The 24,095-nt window shown below is 33.3% G+C and overlaps 1 protein-coding gene across 1 annotated transcript in view; it reads left to right on the top strand.

The window, feature by feature from the left end:
- LOC145292799 (MAM and LDL-receptor class A domain-containing protein 1-like) overlaps positions 1 to 24,095 on the top strand; it is a 99,535-nt gene that overhangs the window by 74,396 nt on the left and 1,044 nt on the right. Inside the window, exons 15-19 of the mRNA XM_080138838.1 lie at positions 4,756 to 4,887; positions 9,600 to 9,690; positions 10,187 to 10,327; positions 11,073 to 11,335; positions 14,872 to 14,956. Coding sequence (XP_079994964.1) covers positions 4,756 to 4,887; positions 9,600 to 9,690; positions 10,187 to 10,327; positions 11,073 to 11,335; positions 14,872 to 14,956 — 712 coding nt within the window. The remainder of the gene's footprint in view (positions 1 to 4,755; positions 4,888 to 9,599; positions 9,691 to 10,186; positions 10,328 to 11,072; positions 11,336 to 14,871; positions 14,957 to 24,095) is intronic.

Below are 24,095 nucleotides of genomic sequence, written 5' to 3' on the forward strand. Positions count from 1 at the left end.
TATAGATGAAGGTATGTCTGCATATACATTGTTTATATATATATGTGTATGTGCGTATGTGTCTGTATATAGATGTACATATGTATGTGTGTATGTATGACCATTTGCGCGTGCGTTAGCGTATGTATTAATCCTTAACTACCTAAAAACTGAAATAAACAAGTCGACTTATAGCGACTACGAAATATATTTTAAATGGAACCCTGTACTTGTCAAACGCATGACACCTTCAAAAAAAACTTTTTCTCTCTTTCTCTCTCTCTCTCTCTTTTTCTCTCTCCCTCTTTTTCTCTCTCTCACTCACTCTCTTTCTCTCTCCCTCTCATCTACTTCATAGACCGGGCTGAACAAGCAAAAAGCAGTCAAATTAAAAAAAAATTGAAACTCCCCTCTCCTCTCCTTACTCCCCTCTCTTTTCTCTTTTTTCTTTACCGCCCTCTGTCCAACTCCCCCTCCCTCTACCCATATATCTTCACCCACGCCTACCTGAATATTCTACCCCCACACACAATACGATCTAATGTATTTTAACCTTTAAAACTGAAATATTGTCGATACCCGTCTCCTTCACTCCTTATTATCTCCTACCTCCCCCTTTTTTCATATTACTTTTAAAACACTTCTTCCAAATATGAACGACCATTTCTGTAAGGTCTGACGAGGATGTTGGATCGTAAACATGGTCCAACATCCGAAACATATGTAACCAAACCGATAAAACGGTAATAAAAAATAAAACACACACACTCACGCACACACACACCCACACACACACACACACACATATATATATAAGAATTTTTTAATGGAGACATTTGATATAATAAAAAGTTCGACATGCAGGTGGAGCTTAGATACAAATGTAATAGATACTAATAATGACATATATACCGATGCATATATATTCATTGATTAAATTTAGAACAGGAAAATACAATACGGTATGAAATGGTTATCAACTTTGAAAGCCTAATGTTTCCCATCAGAAGGGGAGGGGGGCTTGGTAAAAAAAAATGGGCGTCTCGCAATGGGCTTAGTACAGAAATGTTGTATATGGGTATACTTCAGAGGGGGTAAGCGAGATATGGATGAGATTATTACAGAAGTATAAGACTTTAAATGTGCTATATATACATACATATATATATATATATATATATATATATATATATATACATATATGCATATATATATGTGTGTGTGCGTGTTTACAATGGATTTTAAGGATATGAATACATGTTTTATATAGATACTAATTAGGATGTAAGAAGCTTAGAATAACCACCAATAATAATATTCCGCAAACAAAAATACTGTCACTAAATATAGAACATAAGAAGCAAATAAATATACCTAAACACCCAACTTAGCTGAAGCATTAGAGTAAAACCAATCTTCGTGGCTTAGTGGGGGATGCCCTTTTCTCTACCCTGCAACCTCTCTCCCACAGAAGAGACGTTGCGAGCCTATCCTTGTTTTATCATTATTTCCATGGCAGGTGCTCGTCTGAACTCCAATCTCTGGTCCCCCCTCGCCAATCTTTCACGAAAAATACCCGTCTAGCTGAATCCACTGTGAAAAAGTTCCCCCACTCTATATCTGTGCCTAAATCAAAACGCTTCTTTCTTAGAACAAAGCTTCTTTCTTAGAACTGCACGCCTGTGGAACTCTGCTCCGTCTGCCTGCTTCCCACCTGACTACAACTTGGATGTGTTCAAGTCTAATGTTAACAAATTCCTAATGGACCGTCCCCTTAAGTAAACACTTCATCAAATCTCCACACTAACGTAATGTACTTGCAATAGCCCTTATCCCTGAGTGGCTTCCGGGCCTTGATAAGTGGTGATTACTGTGTAAAAAAAAAAAAGAAAGTATTTCCCATTGTAGTCGCAAAATTACATTTAAATGTGGAAGTTTCATGTATTCCACTGATCGCATTAAGAACATCCTTAATGGCCTCTGGTTCGTCGTATAACCTTTATTAATCTTCCCTGATAACTTATAATACTCTATTTCTATCAATCCTCCCTGATAACTTATAATACTCTATTATAACTCCATAAGTCTTTGATATACTTATATTATATAGTTATTTGCTCCTTAACCTCTATCTCTGTTGTAACTCCCTGTATACCTCCATTTTTACCCCATAGCCCCCCACGCGAAATTATGCTGATATCTATCGCGTCGACTTCTAAAATTAACCATATCCACATTCTTGTGAATATTTCCCATTTTACTTCACCTCCACATTACCTTATAGCATCAGGAACTTAACTTTCACATCTCTTACTCTATTCCAATCCTCGTATCTATCTCTCCAGATCTCCCCTCCATATTAACCTGGATGATCACATCTTCATATTGTCTTAACGTTTGATTTAACCTAACCATATCCACTTAACGTATTTTGAATTAACTTATATTAAATTAACTTACCATCATATAACCTACAGAATCTACTTATCAGTTGATAAACATAAACAAAAGAACATTTATGCTGTCCCTTGTCCCTCTCTGAACACCATATGAAAGCAATGCACCTTGCCCCTTACAGCATCGTTGCCCCCCCCCCAAGAACCCCCATTAAATTAATGCTACGGAAATCCAACTCTCTAGCTATCTATCAGCTCGTTAACTATTAATATATATATATATATATATATATATATACATATATACATATATATATATATAACTATATATATAAATATATATATATATATATATATATTTGTATTTATGTCTCAGCAGAAGTTTGAAAAGCATATCTTAATTTTCTTTTATTAATATTATTAGAAGTTTTCCCCTTTTCCCTTGTACACATTTGTGAATTATTCCATGGATTTCGGCCTTTGGATTATTATTCAAAGGCCGACATCCATGGAATAATTCACAATGTATATATATATATATATATATATATATATATATATATATATATATATATATGTATATGTATATATATCTATGTATATGTATATGTATATATATGTATATAAAAATTATATGATGTAAAAAAAAATCAGGAAGGGAAATTGAAAAAAACGGTCCAGCCGCTGATCACTTACTATGTATGACTTTTGGAATGTTCCTTCATGTGTATTTTACATGTATATGTGTGTGTACGTATGTATAGGCATATGTATGTATGTGTGTATTTGTGTGCCTCTACGTGATTATGGTTGCATGTGTGTGCACATGCATACGTATGTTGGCGTACATCTCTATGTACGCATCTGTTTATTGTCATGTGTATGTGAGGTGGAAAGGGCTCCCGTAAGCCGTGATGAAGGAAACCCCTCTAGGACAGAAAATCCGCACCAGTACCCACATAAAGCTGGTCTGCAGTTTGACTTGTTGCTGGTTATCTTGCTCTTGCTTGTTGCTGGATTTCAACATTTTGAACTGAGAGAGCGATTTAGCTGTCGTACAAAGTTAAAACTCTGTAACATCATCTGTGTATAGATACTCCCTCAGCCATGGAAAAGTTGTGACGCGTGTAGGCCTGAAATGCTGGAAGCATGTAATAATTGATCTGCCATCATTATATGTATATATGTATGTATAGGTGTATGCATGTTCATGTACAGGTGTATATTTATGTATGTATATCTATGTGTATATGTATGTAAATGTTTATATGTATGTATATATGTATGTGTGTATGTATATACGTATATATATATTGTTGTATGTGTATATATGCATGTGTGTATGTGCATATATGTACGTGTGTATGTGTATATATACATGTATGTATGTATATGTGTGCATGTATAGGTGTATGTATATATGTGTATGTTTGTGTATTAGTGCATATTCATGTATGTGTATATATATGTATGTAAGTGTATGTATATATTAATGTGCATATGTGTACATATGTATATATGTATGTATATGTATGTATTTGTATATGTGTGTATTTATGTGTATGTACATGTGTTTGTATGCGTGTGTGTATCTATATCCATGTATGTGTATTATGCATTGTGTATATTTACAGATATGCATGTGTGTATGTGTATATATGCATATTTGCATTTATATATATATATGTATGTATGCCATTGACCGTCTTTTGTATGTTTATGTATGTATATGCATGTGTATTATGTATTGTATGTATGCATATACGTGTACTATATGTAGGTGTGTATGTGTATGTATGTGTATATATGTATTTATGCGTGCATGTATATATATATGTATATATATATGTATACTAGTGACCATCTTCAGTTGCAATCATCATATATGTATATACATGTATATATATATATATATATATATATATATATATATATATGTATTTATATGCATATATATAAGTTCTATTCTTGAAAATTAACTATTTCCAATCATAAAATTTAAATGCCTCAATTATGAGTTATTTTCTCTATCTTGTAGATTGACCAGTTTTATCAAGCTGGTATTGTCGTATATAAAACATTATATCTAATCATATGTTGTAAGACCGATAATCATTGTATTTGCATACCAGTAGATATATTGTGTTTCATTATTCTTAGTTAGGTTCTACTAATGTTCCTAAATGAGGGCGAAAGAAACTCGAGTCTTGGACTACCAGCCGATGGTCTCCATGGTTTGTGTAGGTTGCAACATTGGGTATTACGAAAATAAATACGTATAAATTTATGTATAAATAATTCCAGCAATTGTGTTCCATCAATCAATTTTTTGTTGTTGTTCCACGTTTCATTACACTTATTCTATTTATTGTTTATACAGATTCGTGTACATAACGCCGATAACACAACCTACGACACCAATAATTACCTAAGTATCGTTGGTGAAAAAGGTGCTGATTGGAAGTTGGCCGAGATGGAATTACCAAAACTTGTTACTGAAAATCCCTATCAGGTAACATTTTCGCTTTTACATTTTAAAATAACTGACAAATGTTACAATTTACGCTTCATTAACTTCGATGATAAAAATAGTTGCTTAAAATAATGATAGATTACTTCTTTACAAATTACGCAAAATTGAAGGGGGAAAATGGTTTGAAACAAACCGCTCGCTTAGCGATAAAAAAATAGATCGGCGTTTGGAGCTAATTAATAACTTTTTTTTTTCACCTGGCTGAGTTCACTAAATTTTGTTTTTACAATATTCTTTGATTTTCTTTTTCAAGGTAGGAATAAGGCAGACTATCATTCACTCACTATCTCATGCATTCTAATCTAGAGTTCCTTTAGGTTCCAACCGTCACTTTAAATGCAATTGTTTATATCTGGTTTACACTTGGTTCACCGGGTGTATCTGCCATGTAAGTTTGACATTTCTAAAAGCTCTCTTTAATCTAGTATCATTGGAGACACTGCCTTCTACAACGGTTGCTTCATTCTTCTTTATGTTTTATATCATTATACGAGGATGTTGTAGAGATTGCATAGTAAGAATGGACAACTTGGTACGTAGTTGTAGAGATTGCATAGCCAGAATGGACAACGTGGTACCTAGTTGTAGAGATTGCATATTCAGAACGGACAACTTGGTACGTAGTTGTAGAGATTGCATAGTCAGAATGGACAACTTGGTACGTAGTTGTAGAGATTGCATAGTCAGAATGGACAACTTGGTACGTAGTTGTAGAGATTGCATAGTCAGAATGGACAACTTGGTACGTAGTTGTAGAGATTGCATAGTCAGAATGGACAACTTGGTACGTAGTTGTAGAAATTGCATGGTCAGAATGGACAACTTGGTACGTAGTTGTAGAGATTGCATAGTCAGAATGGACAACTTGGTACGTAGTTGTAGAGATTGCATAGGCAGAATGGACAACTTGGTACGTAGTTGTAGAGATTGCATAGTCAGAATGGACAACTTGGTGCGTAGTTGTAGAGATTGCATAGTCAGAATGGACAACTTGGTACGTAGTTGTAGAGATTGCATAGTCAGAACGGACAACTTGGTACGTAGTTGTAGAGATTGCATAGTCAGAATGGACAACTTGGTACGTAGTTGTAGAGATTGCATAGTCAGAATGGACAACTTGGTACGTAGTTGTAGAGATTGCATAGTCAGAATGGACAACTTGGTACGTAGTTGTAGAGATTGCATAGTCAGAATGGACAACTTGGTACGTAGTTGTAGAAATTGCATGGTCAGAATGGACAACTTGGTACGTAGTTGTAGAGTTTGCATAGTCAGAATGGACAATTTTAAAATTAAAGTTTTATTTAAAAAAAAAAGACGAGTGTTTTTTTTTGTTTTCGATACATATTTTTTCCACCATTTCTCAATTGGAAATTTTATTCATCAATGAAATGATAAAAAAAAAACTTTTCGTTAAATATATTTAAAAAAAATATTATAAAATATCTATAAAGTCTATTTTTATGTCTGTAAAAGTTTGTTGAGAAGTTCAAATAAAGTTTGTAATTTAATGTAAAAATAACACCTCGTCTTTTCTTTTTAAATGAATCTAACTTTAATTTTAAAATTTCGATGTTTGAAAAACAGTCCATAATATATATGTCATTATAGAAGTTCTATTTTTGTTTGATAAAAAGAGAAAGCAATTAATAAATACAAAACAAAACAAAAACAAAAAAAGTCCATTAAGTTCAAATAAAGACTGTTTGATTAAACTTATAAAAACAAAAAAAGGTTAATTCTATACGGTTTTAGCCATCGTAGATAAAAATATGTCTGACGTCACTTCCGGCAAATGGCTTAGTAAACAAAGGAAAGTCAATCTACACCATTACCAATCTTCCTCATCGTTCAAACTCCTCAGCTTAATGTTCACGGGCAACATAAATTGGAACAAATATATGGAAGACATTGTCAAGTCCTCTGCAAAGATTATAGGGCTCTTTCTATCGTGTTAGAGAACTAATCACACCTGACAATATCCTATATCTCCATAAATTCACTATTCGTCCATGCATGGAGTACTGTTTCACATTTGGGTATGTGCATCTACAACTAGTCGCTCGCTCTTTGAGAGATCCCCCAAAGATTTTCCAACCTAATAGGCCCCGCACCATCAACCAAACTCCAACATCTGTCCCATCGCAGAAATCTTGCATCCCTGTGCCTGTATTACAAGTATTTTAATGGAATGTGCTCTGACGAACTCGTAACATGTAAATAACCCTATGTCACGGTAACATATATTGAGCGAGTTTTTAACAGTATTTTATCTGTTTTTTTTTATTTATAACACCTTTTCCCAAACTTACCGTGTTAAAGAGAGAATCAGACGCCATGTGTGCAGTCTCGACGTAAATAACCCCGACTAACCTGATAATAAGCAACCCCCTTTTCATTATTGAGTTCCGTAGATTCAAGAAATCCTACTGCTCTAATAATTTCTCCTCACTAACAGTTATATTTTGGAATTCCCTCTCTGTAACTTGCTTTTCGTGACTCTACGTAATGTGCAAACATCTCGCTGCTCAACTCCTGACATAGTGCACTTATTGAATACTAGCCTGGGTGCCCGGCGTTGTCCGAGGGTTCGGAGGTGTGTGTTGAGCAAAAGAAAAAAAAAGTCGCAGTAGGAAGGCAGGCTCGAACCCGTACTACAAAGGAGGAAAATAAGGCGAAAAAAAAACCAACAAAAAACGTGACGTCTTTGCGATTGCGTCCATAACCAAACCGGAAGTGGTAGAAGAGATGACTTTCTAAAATATCGGTTAAAATACAACAACCAATTTCCGTAGAAAATGGCCCAGTTGAGGGTAAAGGGATTAATGTTTTTGGTCAATTTTTCGATATTCGTCGTTCGAAAGTTGTTGGTTGTAAACAATACCAGTTTGGTCAGATGGCGACGCATCTGTCAAAAGTTTTAGGCAGACATACAAACAAATAAATAAATAAACAAAAAAATACGCAGACGTTTGCCCTTTATATTAGAGACTGCGTATAGTCTCATCCAACGGTAGTTATACACCACGCATTGTGTCCTTGCGTTTGGTATATACTACGATACCTGCTTTTCCGTCTTTTCGCAAGGATAGTTTGCCTTACATCCAAAATATTAATATTGTATGTCAGTTTAGATGCCAGTGCGATGCTGGTTATGTTGGGCGAACTTCCTTGTACCTTTTTACTCGTATAAACCAGCATGTTCAATCGAAGATCAGACAAGGGAGGATGGGGTCTGGTGGTCTCCCTCCTTCTGCAGCCTTGGACTCTGCTATTGGCCAGCATTTGGTTGACAACCCGTGCTGTGCCGATAGATATAAAATAGATTGGTTCGAGGTGCTATATAAGAGCGGACTCCAAAAACGATTTAAAAATTTTGGAGTCGGTCTCTATTGCGGTGCGTAAACCTTCTTTGTGCCGGCAAAAAGAAACATCAAACGCATTGTTTCTCTTTGGGGAACTTTGAATTTTTTCTCCCGCTTTTTTTTCTCCCTCGTTGTGCCAATATTTTAATCGTTTTTAAACGTAAATAAATTTATTTTAGTGTCCCCGTACTTTTGGCACATTTAATAAGTTCCCCATTAGAACTCTTTATTTTTCGACACAATATTATTTTGTTCGCTATCGATTTTCTCCTGACAAGATGATAGCCGAAAGAGCTCTCGAGAAACTTCCGCCTATTATTTTAATATATATATATATATATATATGTATAAGGAATGAAAAAATATACCAGCGGTGGTTGACGTTATGTTTAAAGAAAAAATAGAAAAAACCGAATGAAATTATTAAAAAATCAACGTTTTTTCGCACGATCTATGACTTTTTCTTTTATCACATTTTTATTTCAATTATCCTGAAGATGTCCTCGGAAACAAGGACGAAACGTTGATTTTTTAATAATTTCATTCGTTTTTTTCTATTTTTTCTTTAAACATATATATATATATATATATATATATATATATATATATATATATATATATATATATATATATCCCAAATACTACTTCAAAACCTTCAAGTTGGAGTGTACTTTTTTGTCGATTGTTGATTTATAGTAAAACAAAAAAAAATAATTTAATAGTTCATATTAAATAAAATAAATTAAACCGCAAATTATCTTTAATTAAAATAATTTTACATATACTAAAAAATGCATTTACGTAAAGATGAACGGGAAAAAAGGAAACTATATATATAACTTTCTATTTCATACGGTATAATTGTATATTTACAATATAACAATCGAAAATAACTTTTTCCTATGCAAATACGATACGTATGATATCAGGAGTCTAAACCTTTTGAGCTTAGACAGTTTAGTATTCACATATTTCTTATACAAATAAGTGTAAAATAAAATTTATTTCTTTTTTTATAAATGTCTATCTCGAACGGAGACCCCACAATATTATTAATGTGAATAAATTAAAAGGAAAAAAAAACTTATTTAAACTCTATACGTTTTTCATTCATTTTAAAATGTCTATTTACAAAAAAAAAACAAAAACAGTATTACTTATTGCTCCTTGTCTCTGTTCTGTACAATTTCAGCATCATTTGTCATCGGGGGTTTTCAGGGTTTTCATTAAATGGACATACATACTGAGGACGTGTCGCTTATGCTATATGTAGATAGACTTTGATTATTACTAAATTGTCACCTGACTTTCTATTTTCTGTTTCAGTTGATATTTGAAGGTGTTATTGGAAACGGATATCGTGGTGATATAGCGATTGATGATATCATTATAAAATCAGAAGAATGCGAAATCGGAGGTAAATCATATGTTTTTCAAAAATAATTATCGTGGGGCTTGTTCTTTTCAAAATATGGGAGAACGTCTAACTTTTTTAAGAGGAAATCTGATGGCTCTCTTAGTGTGTCATCCATGACAACATTTTCTACCGAGTAATGTCCCTTGTAATGCTCACCCTAACTCTCCATCTGTCTGCTGCCGTAACAGTAACTATATATATATATATATATATATATATATATATATATATATATATATATATATACTTGTTAGTTGCATCCTATAGTCCAAATAGCAACATCTCTGAATACTCCAGATTTTATTTGTTTAATGTGCCCACATTGTTATCGTTCTATGCCTCATGTGCATTTAGAATCCACTAACAAAAAAACTATTGCGCATTGTTTGTTTATCTTTTTTTTTTTCACTGGCCTTGAAATATGAATAAAAAAAACACACAGTGTTCAAACAAAAGAAAACTGGGTAAGTCCTATAACTTTTACTTGGTCTTGCAGGTGGTTGTGATTTTGAAAATGGCGTTTGCACATGGATGAATGCGAATCACGGGGATGATTTTGATTGGATGGTTGGATCAGGTGCAACTACAACTCCGGAAACCGGTCCACTGAATGATCACACTTTACAAACGTCAAATGGTAAGAATTGTTGTCTTTCTTCTGTACGCCACTTTCGTATGCTATAAAACTCTATATACGTATTGTAAATATGCAAATCTACAGAAATTTGTTCATGAATGGAGAAGGTAACTTGTTCTTTAATGGCGTTTTAGGTAGAAATCTATTTGTGAAATAAATTACAATTTTTAGAAAGGATCGCCCCTTATAATGATAAAAAAAAACCGGAAGGACTATGCATCTATACATCTCTCTGTCTATCTATATATTTATCTATCCCTCTCATCTTTCTCTCTCTCAGTCTTTCTCTCTCTCTCTCTCTCTCTCTCTATATATATATATATATATATAATGAATAAAAGTCTATATTCCAAATCTCGTTATCATGTTGACCAGGTGAAAATGTTTGTTCTTAAAAAATAATTATTAAACCAGGGTTAAGGTTTCGAATGAAGCAGATTTCATTTTTTTCCATCATATTTCCCTTTTGGCAATGGTTTCAAGCATTTGTTTGATAAAAAATTCGATAATTTGCGTAAACGCTTACTTTCTTAAGTGGTCTTATTATTTTGACCAGGACTGTATATATATATATATATATATATATATATATATATATATATATATATATTACAGAAATTAAAATATTATTTCTGACTTAGTTATATTTTGAGTCGTTATCTTTTGTCTCACTTGAAAAACAAAAAGGAAAAAGAAAGAAGACTATCTATTCATACACATAATTAATTTTTCTTTATTTTTGCAGGGTTTTATATATTCATCGACGCCTCTACAACAAGTGTCCCAGGTCAAAAAGCTTGGTACGTCAGTAAAGACTTCGAACCCACGTATTATGAAAGTCGATGTTTAACATTTTGGTACAGTATGAATGGCGTCGGTGTCGGAACTTTGCGAGTGTTGATAGTATTCGAGACTGGCGGTAATAATACACTTTGGGAACTGGAGAGAGATCAGGGAAATGATTGGATGTCTGCACAGACTCCAATTAAATCGCCAACACCGTACAAGGTATGTATCACTCGACGGTATCTTGTAATGTATTCGTTGATAATGTAAGTAGTTTGTTACATCATTATTTATACAAAAGAAACATAATTTCTGCACCAGCGATGTGTTCTGTATTGAGGGGGGCGTTTACACGACCGTGTATATGCTAGATATAAATATCGTATGTTGTTTATCCTGTCTGAATCGTAGTGTGTTGAATGTGTACGTGGCATGAACAAATGATGTTTTGTTCTTATCATAACGGACCATATGTATGTAACTACATACGTTGTATTTATTGTGTAACGGACTGTTGTATTCGTCTTAAATATATATCTTATGGCCTGTACTCATTTAGGTGTTGATGCATGCTTGCGTGCTTACATGGGAAGTGCTCCTCTGAGCTCCAATCTCTGGTCCCCCCTCGCCAACCTTTCACGAAAAACACCCGTCTAGCTGAAACCACTGTCAGTAATTTTCCCCATTCTTTATCTGTTCCTAAATCAAAACGTAGATTCCATGAACAAAGCTTCTTTCTTAGAAGTGCACTCCTGTCTGTTTTCCACCTGAATACAACTTGGATGTCTTCAAGTCCAACATAAATAAGTTCCTGTTGAACCGCCCCCTTAAGTAAGACATTTTATCAGCTCTCCATTATTAGCGATTACTATGATATTATCTCATTGATTACTGTACACGCAATAACCCTTATCCCCGAGTGGCCTCCGGGCCTTGATAAGTTGTGACTTCCTTGTAAAAAACCCATATATATACATATACACATAACATGACCACATAACTGTTTCTGCTAGCTACTTTTGGGAGATTCGCCAACGGTCATTGGGGGAGCTGGAATCTGTTTAAAGGAACGCTCCAAGACAGGAACCAAGACAGTGTAGGATTTTATATATTTTATTCCCTCTCAGGTATGTGTCATAGCAGAAGTGAGTGATCGGCAATTTTTGGCGTAGAGGGGGGGTTCTTCCATGTCTCCATTCTGAGACTTCTCCTCCCTCATGGGGAAACCTGCTTTAGCCTATTTTTTTCTTGGTGTCTCAAATCCAACTTCAAACTATGCTTGTGCAAACTGAAACACGTGCTGAGTGACAAGTCACTCCGGTCCCCGTTCGCATCTTCTGGTGCAAACTACTCGGTCACCGAGTGTGACATGCTGTCAAAACATGGCTTCAAATCTCTGTTGTCCGCGTATCGCTTGATAGATAGATAATTATATAAATAGATACATAGATAGATAATTAGATAAACAGATAGATAGATAAACAGATAGATAGATGAACTGATATATATATATGTATATGCATATATATATGTATATATATGTATATATATGTATATATATGCATATGTACATATATATGCATATATAAGCATATATATGTATATATATATGTATATGTATATATATATACATATATATATACATATATATATGTTCAAATTTTATAAATTATATAAATGTTCAGATTTTAATTTAACCCTTTACCGCCAGATCTTTTTTATGCAATCAATAATTTTTTAATCATGAAACCCATATTTGACGGAAGATAGCGTACAACTGACGGACGGGCATCACCACTCATTCACTTGTTGAACCATACATAGGCTTTTACATTGAAGACTAGTTGGGCTGACAAGCTATAAAAGTAAGAAATATTTACTATACAGGTGTTTTGTTAAAGTCGATTTGTAAATGCAAGTTGGCGGTGAAGGGTTAAATGTTAATTACACAAATGCCATTTATTCTGCACCGGAGATGCTGTTTTATTGTTAGACGTTACCGATGCTGTAAAGATGCGTCAATTCAATCATGGTATTTTTTATGTAAATTTCCCCAGATGAGGCCTGAAGCCATTTGATAGAAGAAGCTAAAGATCTTACTTCAAGTTCAAAAACAGGCCAACAATAAATGTAAACTCTGAAAAGTGCAATATTTCCCCCCTTTGTCAAAACATTGCTTATGCAATGTGAGACAAAATAAAGGAATCCACACTGAAAAAGCTGTCGAAAGTAGATCCAAGATCTATTTTCTACTTTCTGTACACTGTTATAAATTAAACTGATATTTCAAACTTACGCGTGACAGAGCAAGTAATATTAAAAAAAAAAAAAAACTCTTATTCATTCCAAACGAGGAACATTGCCTCTAACACATAAGCATCTGTCACACTTATAGGAAACACCCTAAGTAACGGGTATACAGTTCTCTCTCACTGCATGAACTTCGACACCAAGTTCTGAAAATGGGATTGAAAAAGTCAGTGCTCACTAGAAGGACCCCTCTGACTCTGTAAAAATACGCCTGTGCTGCCAAGTCAGCATTCCTGGCATGACGCCTCAGGCGATTAGCAATAAACTAACCTTATCTAAAAGAGAGAAGTCAAAGCCTGGGAATGTGGACCTCCTAGAACGGAACGAACATTACACCGTAGTCAACAGGGACCAGATTATGATAGGAACTCTCTGGTGATTTTGGGGACCGAGTACAAAAATACTAGCCGCGTGGAAAAACAATTCAGATATGCATCGAGATACTTATTAACATTACATTTAAAGTTTTACTTGTTAGTATAGTAAAGGAAATAGGGGGCAACGAGAAGAATATAAAGACTTACAGTTTGAGGAAAGAAGATATTAGAGTAAAAAAAGGCCAACACCGTATTGGACCCTCCACAGTAGAAAAGATGGGATTTAGCTAATTGTGCGGTCTAATTGCGTCCAGGGAGCATTCATGTTGCAAGTTCCTCGGATAATATTTCATCGACGCAAGTCTAAAACAATAAATGGGATACAACATTGCGGTGATATGACAGCGATAAAAGCCTTGGTTGACAGTACGAGCATATTAGAATATAAACTCGTTTTTTTAACCTGTTTATAAAGAAGAGACTGGTGGTCGGTGTATCAGTTCAGATGAGACAAGGATACTCCATGTATGGGCAGATGGACACTTTATAAAGTGTGTTAGATACTTAGGTGTAACAAGTTTTCAAGCACGGTAGATGCTGCTTATTTTCTTTGCAGCATTATTGCGTTTCTCAAATAAATAAAAACTATTGAGGTATTGAGGACGATATTTCAGCTGTTAATAAAAATCTGTATACGAATTATCATAATGCTTGACCGTTTAAGTTTTTAAATATCAATGTTTATTAAAGAATATATTAAACTGATCAAGTTTATATTACATCCTTGACATGGAGCTAGGTGTAGCATTTATTCTGATATTAGACTTCAACTATTTTTGTCCTCTGTTAGTAAATGATAAATCCTTCGAACCTGAGGAATTTTCGTGCAAATACAGATGGCCCCTTTCGGGGGAACTGGAATGCATAAATAAATAAGGACTCTCATCGAGAACATTATTAGAGAAATACCTGCAAATTCTTTAAGTACTAAAAACCAGTCAATCCATAAATACCCTGAAGTATGCAATCTCTTATATGTTTTTATGGTGTCACTATTAAGCATATGGTCAGGCATTCGAGTGATATACGCTAATCGATTGGATTATTAAGCATATATTGTATCTTTTTCAGATAATCTTCGAGGCTATCCGAGGTCCAAACGACAAAGGAGACATCGCACTCGATGATATATTATTCACCCAGTTTTCCTGCTCAGGTAGGATTGTCCATTTATTTTGTTATTTAACATAATATATTGCGGTTGCCTTAGATTAATAGAGTTGACTTTCAGGAATTTTTCTCAATTTGTCTCGCCGCTGTTTAAAAAGAAAACACACACGCGCGCACACACACAGAGGCGCGCACGCGCGCACACACACACGCACACACACACACACATACATATATAAAGAAAATACTATTCCGACAAAATAGAGATATAAAAAGGAACAAACCGACTTATGTTTTCATCAACGTTTCGTCTTTATTCGAAGACTTCCCTTCCTCTGGATGACATATTATTCACCCAGTATTCCTGCTCAGGAAGGATTGCCTATTTATTTCTGATGCATCAACAGAAACTCTTGAAATTAAGACGAAACGTTGATGAACGCATAACTCGATTTGTTCCTTTTCTCTCTCTCTCTCTCTCTCTCTCTCTCTCTATATATATATATATATATATATATATATATATATATATATATATATATATATATATCACCACAAGTATTTTGTAAAACTTAATCGTTTTACTTTTAAATATAATAATGACATTGGCACACCAGTTATATTGTAGAAGTTATACATACATACATTATATACATTATATATACACAATATCTAATACTGATTTATATATATATATATGTATATATATATATATATATCAGAAATGTATTTAAACTTATAAACCAATAAATAATGCGCTTTTATGTGCTTAGTGATTTTCAACGGGTAAGATTGATGAAAACATTTAAAAAAAAACTATTATATAATTATTTTTTCAATCCTAGAACATTAAACATATTTCGTCTGTGTATGATCCTGATGTATTTTTTTATTGAAAAAAGGGGCATTTCAACAACAAAACATTTTTCTGAAAAATTGGGAAACCTGGTTCATAAGGTTATTTTTTCTTTGTACAGTGACACCGTCTATCGCAACACCTCGAGTTGGAAAGCAAACATTGCCTGTAGTAAAAGGGACGACGCCATCAATCCCAGGTGAGAAACCAATTAAACTTTTACTATTTATTCACATTCATTCGTAAATATTTATCTTTTGTTACGTAAAAAAAAGCTTACTGATAACCTAATATCGTCCGCGTTTCTTCGGGTTTCTTAAATACTAGACACAAGCAAATTGTAACATAGTTAAATTTATATTGATATACTCTATTTTTGGTATGTTTATATTTTGATTTCGTTAATTTGGTTTTGGAATATCACCTTATAGAGTATTACGTTTTTAACTTGAACATATACGATTTATATATATATATTCCTAAGAAAGCAAATAACCCCAAAATACTATAAAACAATATACACATTCCCAAACCAATAAAAGCAAACACACACACGCACACACGCGCACACACACATAAACCCACACGCACACACACACATACACACACATACACATACCCTACCCCACCCTAAAGGAAAAGAAAAACACATTAGCAGAAAGAGATAGCGACTGACTACGGCGAGGTCAAAATCTCCCTGGACAAACCAAATAAAAAAAAAAAATTTAAAAAGCAATAAAAATTCAGCATACCAACGTATAATAAACACTTACAAGCCCCCGCCCCTTGGAAAAACTTCAAACTAACTAGAAAATCGCCATTTTTACACATTTGAAAATAATTTCTGACGAGGACGCATCAGACCGTCTGAAACGTACGTAAACGATTTCAATGACTTAAAAACATTATTACAATGATCCAAACATAATTCTCAATGAAAAACCAAGACACGGAATAATAAAATAATGTTAAAAAATACACATTGTTGGTGACTACTCCCTTATTTAAATATATATATATATATATATATATATATATATATATATATATATATATATATATATATATATACTAGCAAGCCGGACGGCGTTGTCGGGTCGTAAGATACGCTTTAACATGCATATTTTAAATCGTAGTTACGTATTAATTATTATGAAGGCAATTCTTTATCGATTATTATTTTGAACCTAATATATTGTAGTGACGAACCAAACAGACAAACACACGCAAAAACACACATGAATCGAAACCAAAACATTTACCTTGCTATCTGAAATTCTTAATCTCTACGCCACGCATATTTATATGTTGCTTTGGTAAAATATTTTTTCTAATACATTTCCCTCTCTTTTAACGCTAAATATAACAATATAACATACAAATAGTTAAATTACATGCTTCAAATAGTTATTAATACAAATCTGCTTCTTTATGCAAAAACAGTAGTCGTTATTATGTCAATACCGTCTCTTTTCGTGCATACAATCTTCAGAAAAATTATAAATTATTTGCTTAAATAGAAAAAAGGGGATACGATATAATATTGCAAGAAGAATTAAAAATTAAATGAAGAGGAAATATCGTTTTTTTTTCTATGTAAGCAAATATTTTATAATTTTTCTGAAGGGTATATGCGCGAAAACAGACGATATTGACACAACAATAACTGCTGGTTCTGCATAACGAAACAAATCTATAATAAAGTACCGAAAATTTAACATACTAGAGTAGATGTTATATATATATATATATATATATATATATATATATGTATATATGTGTGTATGTATGTATATATATAAATATATATACATATATATATGTATATAATTCGTTTGTTATTTATTTATTAAAAGATGGAATCGTCCGATCGTTGCAGACAAGATTCAAGGTTAACAGTTTTATAATATATATATACTAGCCGATTTACCCGAGCTTTGCTACGGATATATTTGTATTACACAATACTAATTGACATTCTTTTAATATTTATGTAATTACAGGTTTGAAGCCAAAACTTCTGGGTAAACGACATTTCTTGTACCACTAGTAAAAATGTAAACGAAAGTTCTACATTACGTAGAAAAATAAACCGTACAGGCCCGTTTTCATTTTGTGTTGCTCCCAAAAATGTAAATTAGGATTTTTGCGGATAAACTATGCTTGGTTGTGTATATAAAAAGTACGCCATTTTCCATCTTTTCACATAAAAATTTAATAAATAAAAGATCCGGCGAAAATTGAATTACACTTGTAAATCATATCTAAAAAATAGCACGGTTCGTAAACTGCAGAAGTACTAAACAGATAAAAACACCCGCATTTTTTTACTTCTGCAATTATTTTTCTTTGAGTGACGCTGAGACATAAAGCGACACCCCCCTCCCCCGAAAAACGCATAATTACGTCGAAACTCCCCTCACAAATATATATTATCAACTAAATCAATTGCCCAGACAGGAAAACATAAGATCTTTCTCAAAAGAAAATCGAAGAAAAAAAAAGTGAAAAAAAAAACCCAGTAGGAATATATCTGAGATAAAAAGCATTACTTTACCTTGTTTCTTTTTCAAAGTAATGGAAACGATAATAAATTCAGACAGTCAAGTGAATAGTTGAAAAATGATTTTAAAATCGTCCGTAGGAAATAAATTTTAACCTTTTGGTAAACGTGCTCCAACCTTACAATGAATCGACATTTATAGCCGAGACTTTAATAGAGGGCTAACGATTTAAAATATTTCGTCAAAAAATAAAATCATCCTTAGCCTAATTATTTATTTTTTTATCAATATTTGTAACTTTTACATTTATAGAAAATAAATAATTAAAACAAATCATTTTATCACCATATCTCTCGATTTGGTTAAAAACTATATCCGTTCATAACCGGAAGTGAAATATCAGTAAAAATTACTTAAAATGCGCCAGTTTAGCAAATAGTACAAAATAACTCGAATTAAAATAATTTAAAAAAATAACTTTAAATAATACTCTTAAATAAAACAATTACATCAATTACATTACTATAATCAGTAATTTTAAATGAGCGAATTATTTAAAAAGATGTTCTTTAATATAATATGCAAATTAGATTAGTTCTATTATGTATATTGCCTTCAATATAGTGTATATATATTGATCGTGATGCTATTTATTTATATAGAAAATCTTATAGTAAATGAAATTTATAGAGACAACCGTTTTCAGCAGGAAGTTTTGTATATATTAATCAAATTGTGAACAAACAAACAAACAGACAGGGTTACGGATTTATATATATAATATATATATATATATATATATATATATATATATATATATATATATATATTAAAAAGGGAGGACTGAGTTTTTTGTATTCATGGTAAAAAAGGGACAGCAGGGAGAACATTTAATGGAGGTTAAAAAATCAAATTAAATAAATAAGAGAGTTTCGCCGTTTTTTTCAATTCGAATCGAAGGGGTTTTTTGTGTAAGAAAACGAATTCAAACGAGAATGACTAAAATAAAATCCAACTATCGGAAAAAATAGGGCAACGACTAAAATAATTCTATCGTTACGATAATTATACAATAGAGAAGATACATCTTAAAGACTAATCACGTCCAAACCCAAAAGGCAATCGCTTTGCTTACAGACACAAGGTCTCCTTAAACAGACGTGAATAGTTTCCAAGACTTTCAGATGAAATAACGAATGAGCTTGATTTAGAATAGAAAATGAGTCACTGCTGAAATTCATTGCACATCGCGGGTTTTTAAGTAAATAGTCCGTTATAGAAGAACAATACGTATTACTCAAAACATCTGTTGGTCGGTAGATTCCATTCCTGATTTTTCTGGATACAAGTTGTTGTACGCGACCATCTAACGTATTGATCATTCTGCTAACGTAGTTGGCACTGCAACTACACTTAAATTGATAAATGACATTATTCATATGATTGGGGATAGGTCAGAACGTCCTTTTGAGAGGATAGCAATAATGGTTTTGTCGAAACACAACACGGACATTGCAGGAAAAATAGCAATGTTCAACAGCTGAGCTAATCTGTTTGGCGAATTTTTCACTTATTGTCCCTAACCAAGGCACACGAATATAAAATGGAGATTTAGCCTCCATCTTAGATTTTATTAGAGTAAAAATATTTGTTTTCCTTTTTATGGCGGAGTTAATGACGTCACGGAGGTACCCATTATTGGACAAAGTATTAATTACTTTTTTAGCTATTCATCCAAATTAGATTGTGAACAATCATAAGGGCACGATGTGTTAAGATTCAAATCAAATTATACTTTCGTCTGTTATGGCAGAATGAATCCCTACGTGTATACAGCCCCGTAAACGTTGATTTACGGTAAATTGATGCAAGAAAACTTGATGGAGTCTTCGTTATCTTTGCATCGTGGAAAGCTAAATTAGAACTGCTTCCTTCTTCATAAGTATACTTTAAAACGGGATGCATTTTGTTTAGTAAAGTGATGAATTTATTTGTCCCTCTTTGATTATTGAATAGGCAAAATATGTCGTCTACATGTCGAAAGTAGACACGCGGTTTTATTGGTCTGGATAACAATTGTTTTACATAGACACCCACAAATATATTCGCCATTATTAGTGCAAGGACGAGCCCATGGACATGCCATCTATTTGCCGATACATTATATCGTTGAAACTGAATTCAACAGATGTTGTTGCAAATGTCATAAGCTTAATTAATATACTTTCAGGAATGGACGATACAAAAAACTCAGCCTTCCTTTTTTTAACAGTTTGGACCCCTCCAAATAGTGATATATATATATATATATATATATATATATATATATATATATATATATATATATATATATTAGTGTAGGTCGATTTTTCACTTTTCTCAAAATATTAAAAAATGGTACTTACTGAAAGTTGCGTCTAGGCTTATTAAATACTCATGCAAAAATGCTTGAGTGGGGTTTTGGGCGTTTTGTATCAAATTCGTGGACTAAAATATACTGAGAATTCTTCGTTTTTGCAAGGTCTATCTTTAATATTCGTGTGAATACCAAAAATGTCAGTATTTCCAATCAGGGGATGTCTTTTTATTTTCTAAAAACAATATTAATATAACAAATCATAAGAAATCTTCGATTTGAAAATCTGCAACCCCGTTTCATTTTTTTTTTTTACTTTAAGGGTCACCACTTATCAAGGCTCTGTGGCAACTCTAGGATAAGGGTTGAGTATTAAGTAGATGTTCTGTACTCTGTCAAGAAAGGAAAGGATATTTTTTTGGAGATCCACCCCAGATGTGGCAGGAGTACCCCTCTTAGAAGAAATTTTTTTTTTTTTTGTACTGGTAGAGGATTGGGGCGGAAGTGAGATACTTCCTGGTTGGTTAGGGATCTGATGTTGGTATTTCATTTCAGATTCAGTGTAAAAGTGAGTACCAGAAGTTTGCCAAGCTTCTTAAAGCTTATTCTTTTATTTCTACTCCTCAGATTTGACCATTGAATATAGAAGGTTTTCAGGCAGTAACCAAAATACATTACCTTGTATATTTTTAATGCAATCTGCTAGATTTCATGAGGCTGCTCCTTAATCCTCTGAATCATATTAAAAATATGCAATTGCTGATTGTGGAATTTATTATTTATTTAAATTTCACACCAACAAATGGCATACACATTTACAATAAAATTTATTAACCTCTGGAGTTTTGTTGTGGGCGTTTGTTGATATGCACCGCGAATCCATAAACACCTTGCCTGGTTTAAGGACCAATTTTCCACAAAGCGTATCTAGAGTCAACCTTACCTTTAGAAATACCTACTGTGTATTCATACAGTAATATTTGGTCACAACTGAGGTCATTTATTTCATTAATTTTCAAAATTGAATCCAGAGGACTGCTAATAGTGGAAAATGATATTTGGGGTAAATCATAATAATCATTTGAGCATAATTTTCCAATAGGCACGCTAATTGTTGTAGGGCCTTTTGCGCATCCAGCTATGTTTTTAAAAAGAGCCCTGAAAGGTTGTTTGTTATGGTGCGAAAAGCAACCAATTGTATGAAGATTTTTAAAAAATTGTTTTTCTAAAGTGCAACCATTCCACCTTCATAACCTGTGATGGCATTAGTGTTGTCAACAAGGATAGCATTGATAGTGTTTTCACTGTTGAATTTATGCAAAAAATCCACCACTTGCACAGCATGAACAGCACTTGTTGCACCACTTTTAGGAAGAACTCTGTGTGTCAGATATTTACTTTCATATGGTATCTCTATTGTAAAAGTTAAATGGTGTTTTGGTCCCTTAGTTTTTTTTTCATAGTTTTCTGTCCAATTTTCTCCACGATTTCTTTATAAAACAATGTATCTATTCCCCCATAAACTCCAATGCATATCAGATTGTCCACACTTTCATTATGTTTTTTGGTCAGTTGTTTTCACTTTAGTTTTTACCCTGTCAACTTCACATTTATCAATAGTTATATTAGTTATATCAATATTGGGTATAAAAAAGGCCCATCGTCTGCAAATTAAAGAGAAAGGCATTGGCAAGGCTGGCTCCAAAAATAGGAGATACCCCCCCGACTAACTCAAGAGCATATCTTAGAAATTTGAGAAGACTATAAGGCCCTTTTGGATGGCTCTTTGAATGCAAATTTTCTTCTCCTGGTTCTTCACTTTGAGAAGATGAATAAGAGAAGGAGGAAATATTACTTTGAAGATTTGAAGTTGATGGCGTTGGTGATGAATGCACATTTTTAGTTAACCCTTCTCGTTCCTTTTTACTTTCTTTTTTTATAGAACTTTTATGAACTACAAAATGGCTACCCGCGATAACATATAGAATTACATGGCTTAATATTTTGAAAACTACTTGTTTTTCGTCTAATTTTACATTTTCGCTAATTCTACACTTTGACAAAACAGTTTGGTACGCGATTGCACATTTAAGTTTTCGTTTATGCTCGCGCTAAGCGTAAACGAAGCTAGGCTGTGAATCCAAAATTCAGAGGTTAATACCATGCAAAAGAAATCAAACAAATTTTTTTTTAGCCAATAAACACAAAAAATACCCTCTCTCTGTGGTGGCTTGAAAGTAGGGTCCCATTTTAGGTTAAATTTACATGGAAAAGTGATCATCAATTTTTCGAAAAAGTAATTTCTTCATATCATGAAAACTACATTTTGCGACGGAAACGGTTTGCAGATTCGTTTTAGCACACCGAAATCTACAAAAATTATTTTATTCTATACGAACGTGATACGGACCTTAAAGTAAAATAATACCAAAAATTTTTTAAATAAATTTGATAAAATTTGAAATAAATAAAATAAGTTAAAGTACTATTTACTCACCTTAAACAGAAATCTGAGTTCGACTCGTAAAGTTTTTTTTTTATGAATATACACTATCATTTTAAAATAGAAACAAATCAGAATAATTATATACGTTGTATTTTTTATATATCATCATCATCATCATCATCATCATCATGCAGTCCGTCAGCCTTGGCGATGACTAGTTGGGGCCCCAATGCGTTATCCTTCGATACAGGACTTTCTACGTTGGCTCCTAACTTGCGCAAGCAAGTTAGATGTATTATCTGTTGCCCATCAGATAAACACCCTCTGAACCTCCAATACTCATGTCCAGTCGAGCGAACCCGCGACGATTGGCAACAGAGTAGGCCGGAGCTTCTGGGCGAAAGTAATCTCACTGAGGTAAACAGTCGCCCTATCGTGTCCACTACTACCCCTTTTCTTTCTGGATGACGTTCCATAGCCTTTTAAGGAAAACTGCAAGGCAGAAGTAGGATTTGATGTCAGAGTTCCCATCTCTTAGCCTTTTGCTGCAATAAGGCCCACAAGGCAGTGGTGTTTGATTTTGGGGTTCGCACCCATAGTCTTCGCTCAACCAAGGGCACACACAATACATGGGGGTAGGGGTTCGTAGTGTGCCAGGGTGTTTCCACACATCGGTGGGCCATAACACTACCTCTGGGGTCCCCTACTACTCCGAGATCTCCTACAAGTTTAGCCTGGGGCCAGTTTTTATATTTAAGTCTATTTTAATGAATAATTTGAGCAATATTTAAAGAGAAAAGTAGGTGCAGTTTATTAAAAATGTAAACAGTAAACATAAAAACGCACGGGGTCGTAATTTCAACCGGTGATTCCGTATAATTACCCAACAAATAAAACTTCCATATATATATATATATATATATATATATATATATATATATATATATATATATATATGTATATATAATCCAAGAAGTTTATGACAAGTTTTTATGTAATTCTGTTTCAATTACTATGAGTACT

The sequence above is a fragment of the Euprymna scolopes genome, chromosome 14 (genome assembly GCF_053919585.1).
Source record: "Euprymna scolopes isolate OS-2025 chromosome 14, ASM5391958v1, whole genome shotgun sequence".
Classification (NCBI taxonomy): domain Eukaryota; kingdom Metazoa; phylum Mollusca; class Cephalopoda; order Sepiida; family Sepiolidae; genus Euprymna; species Euprymna scolopes.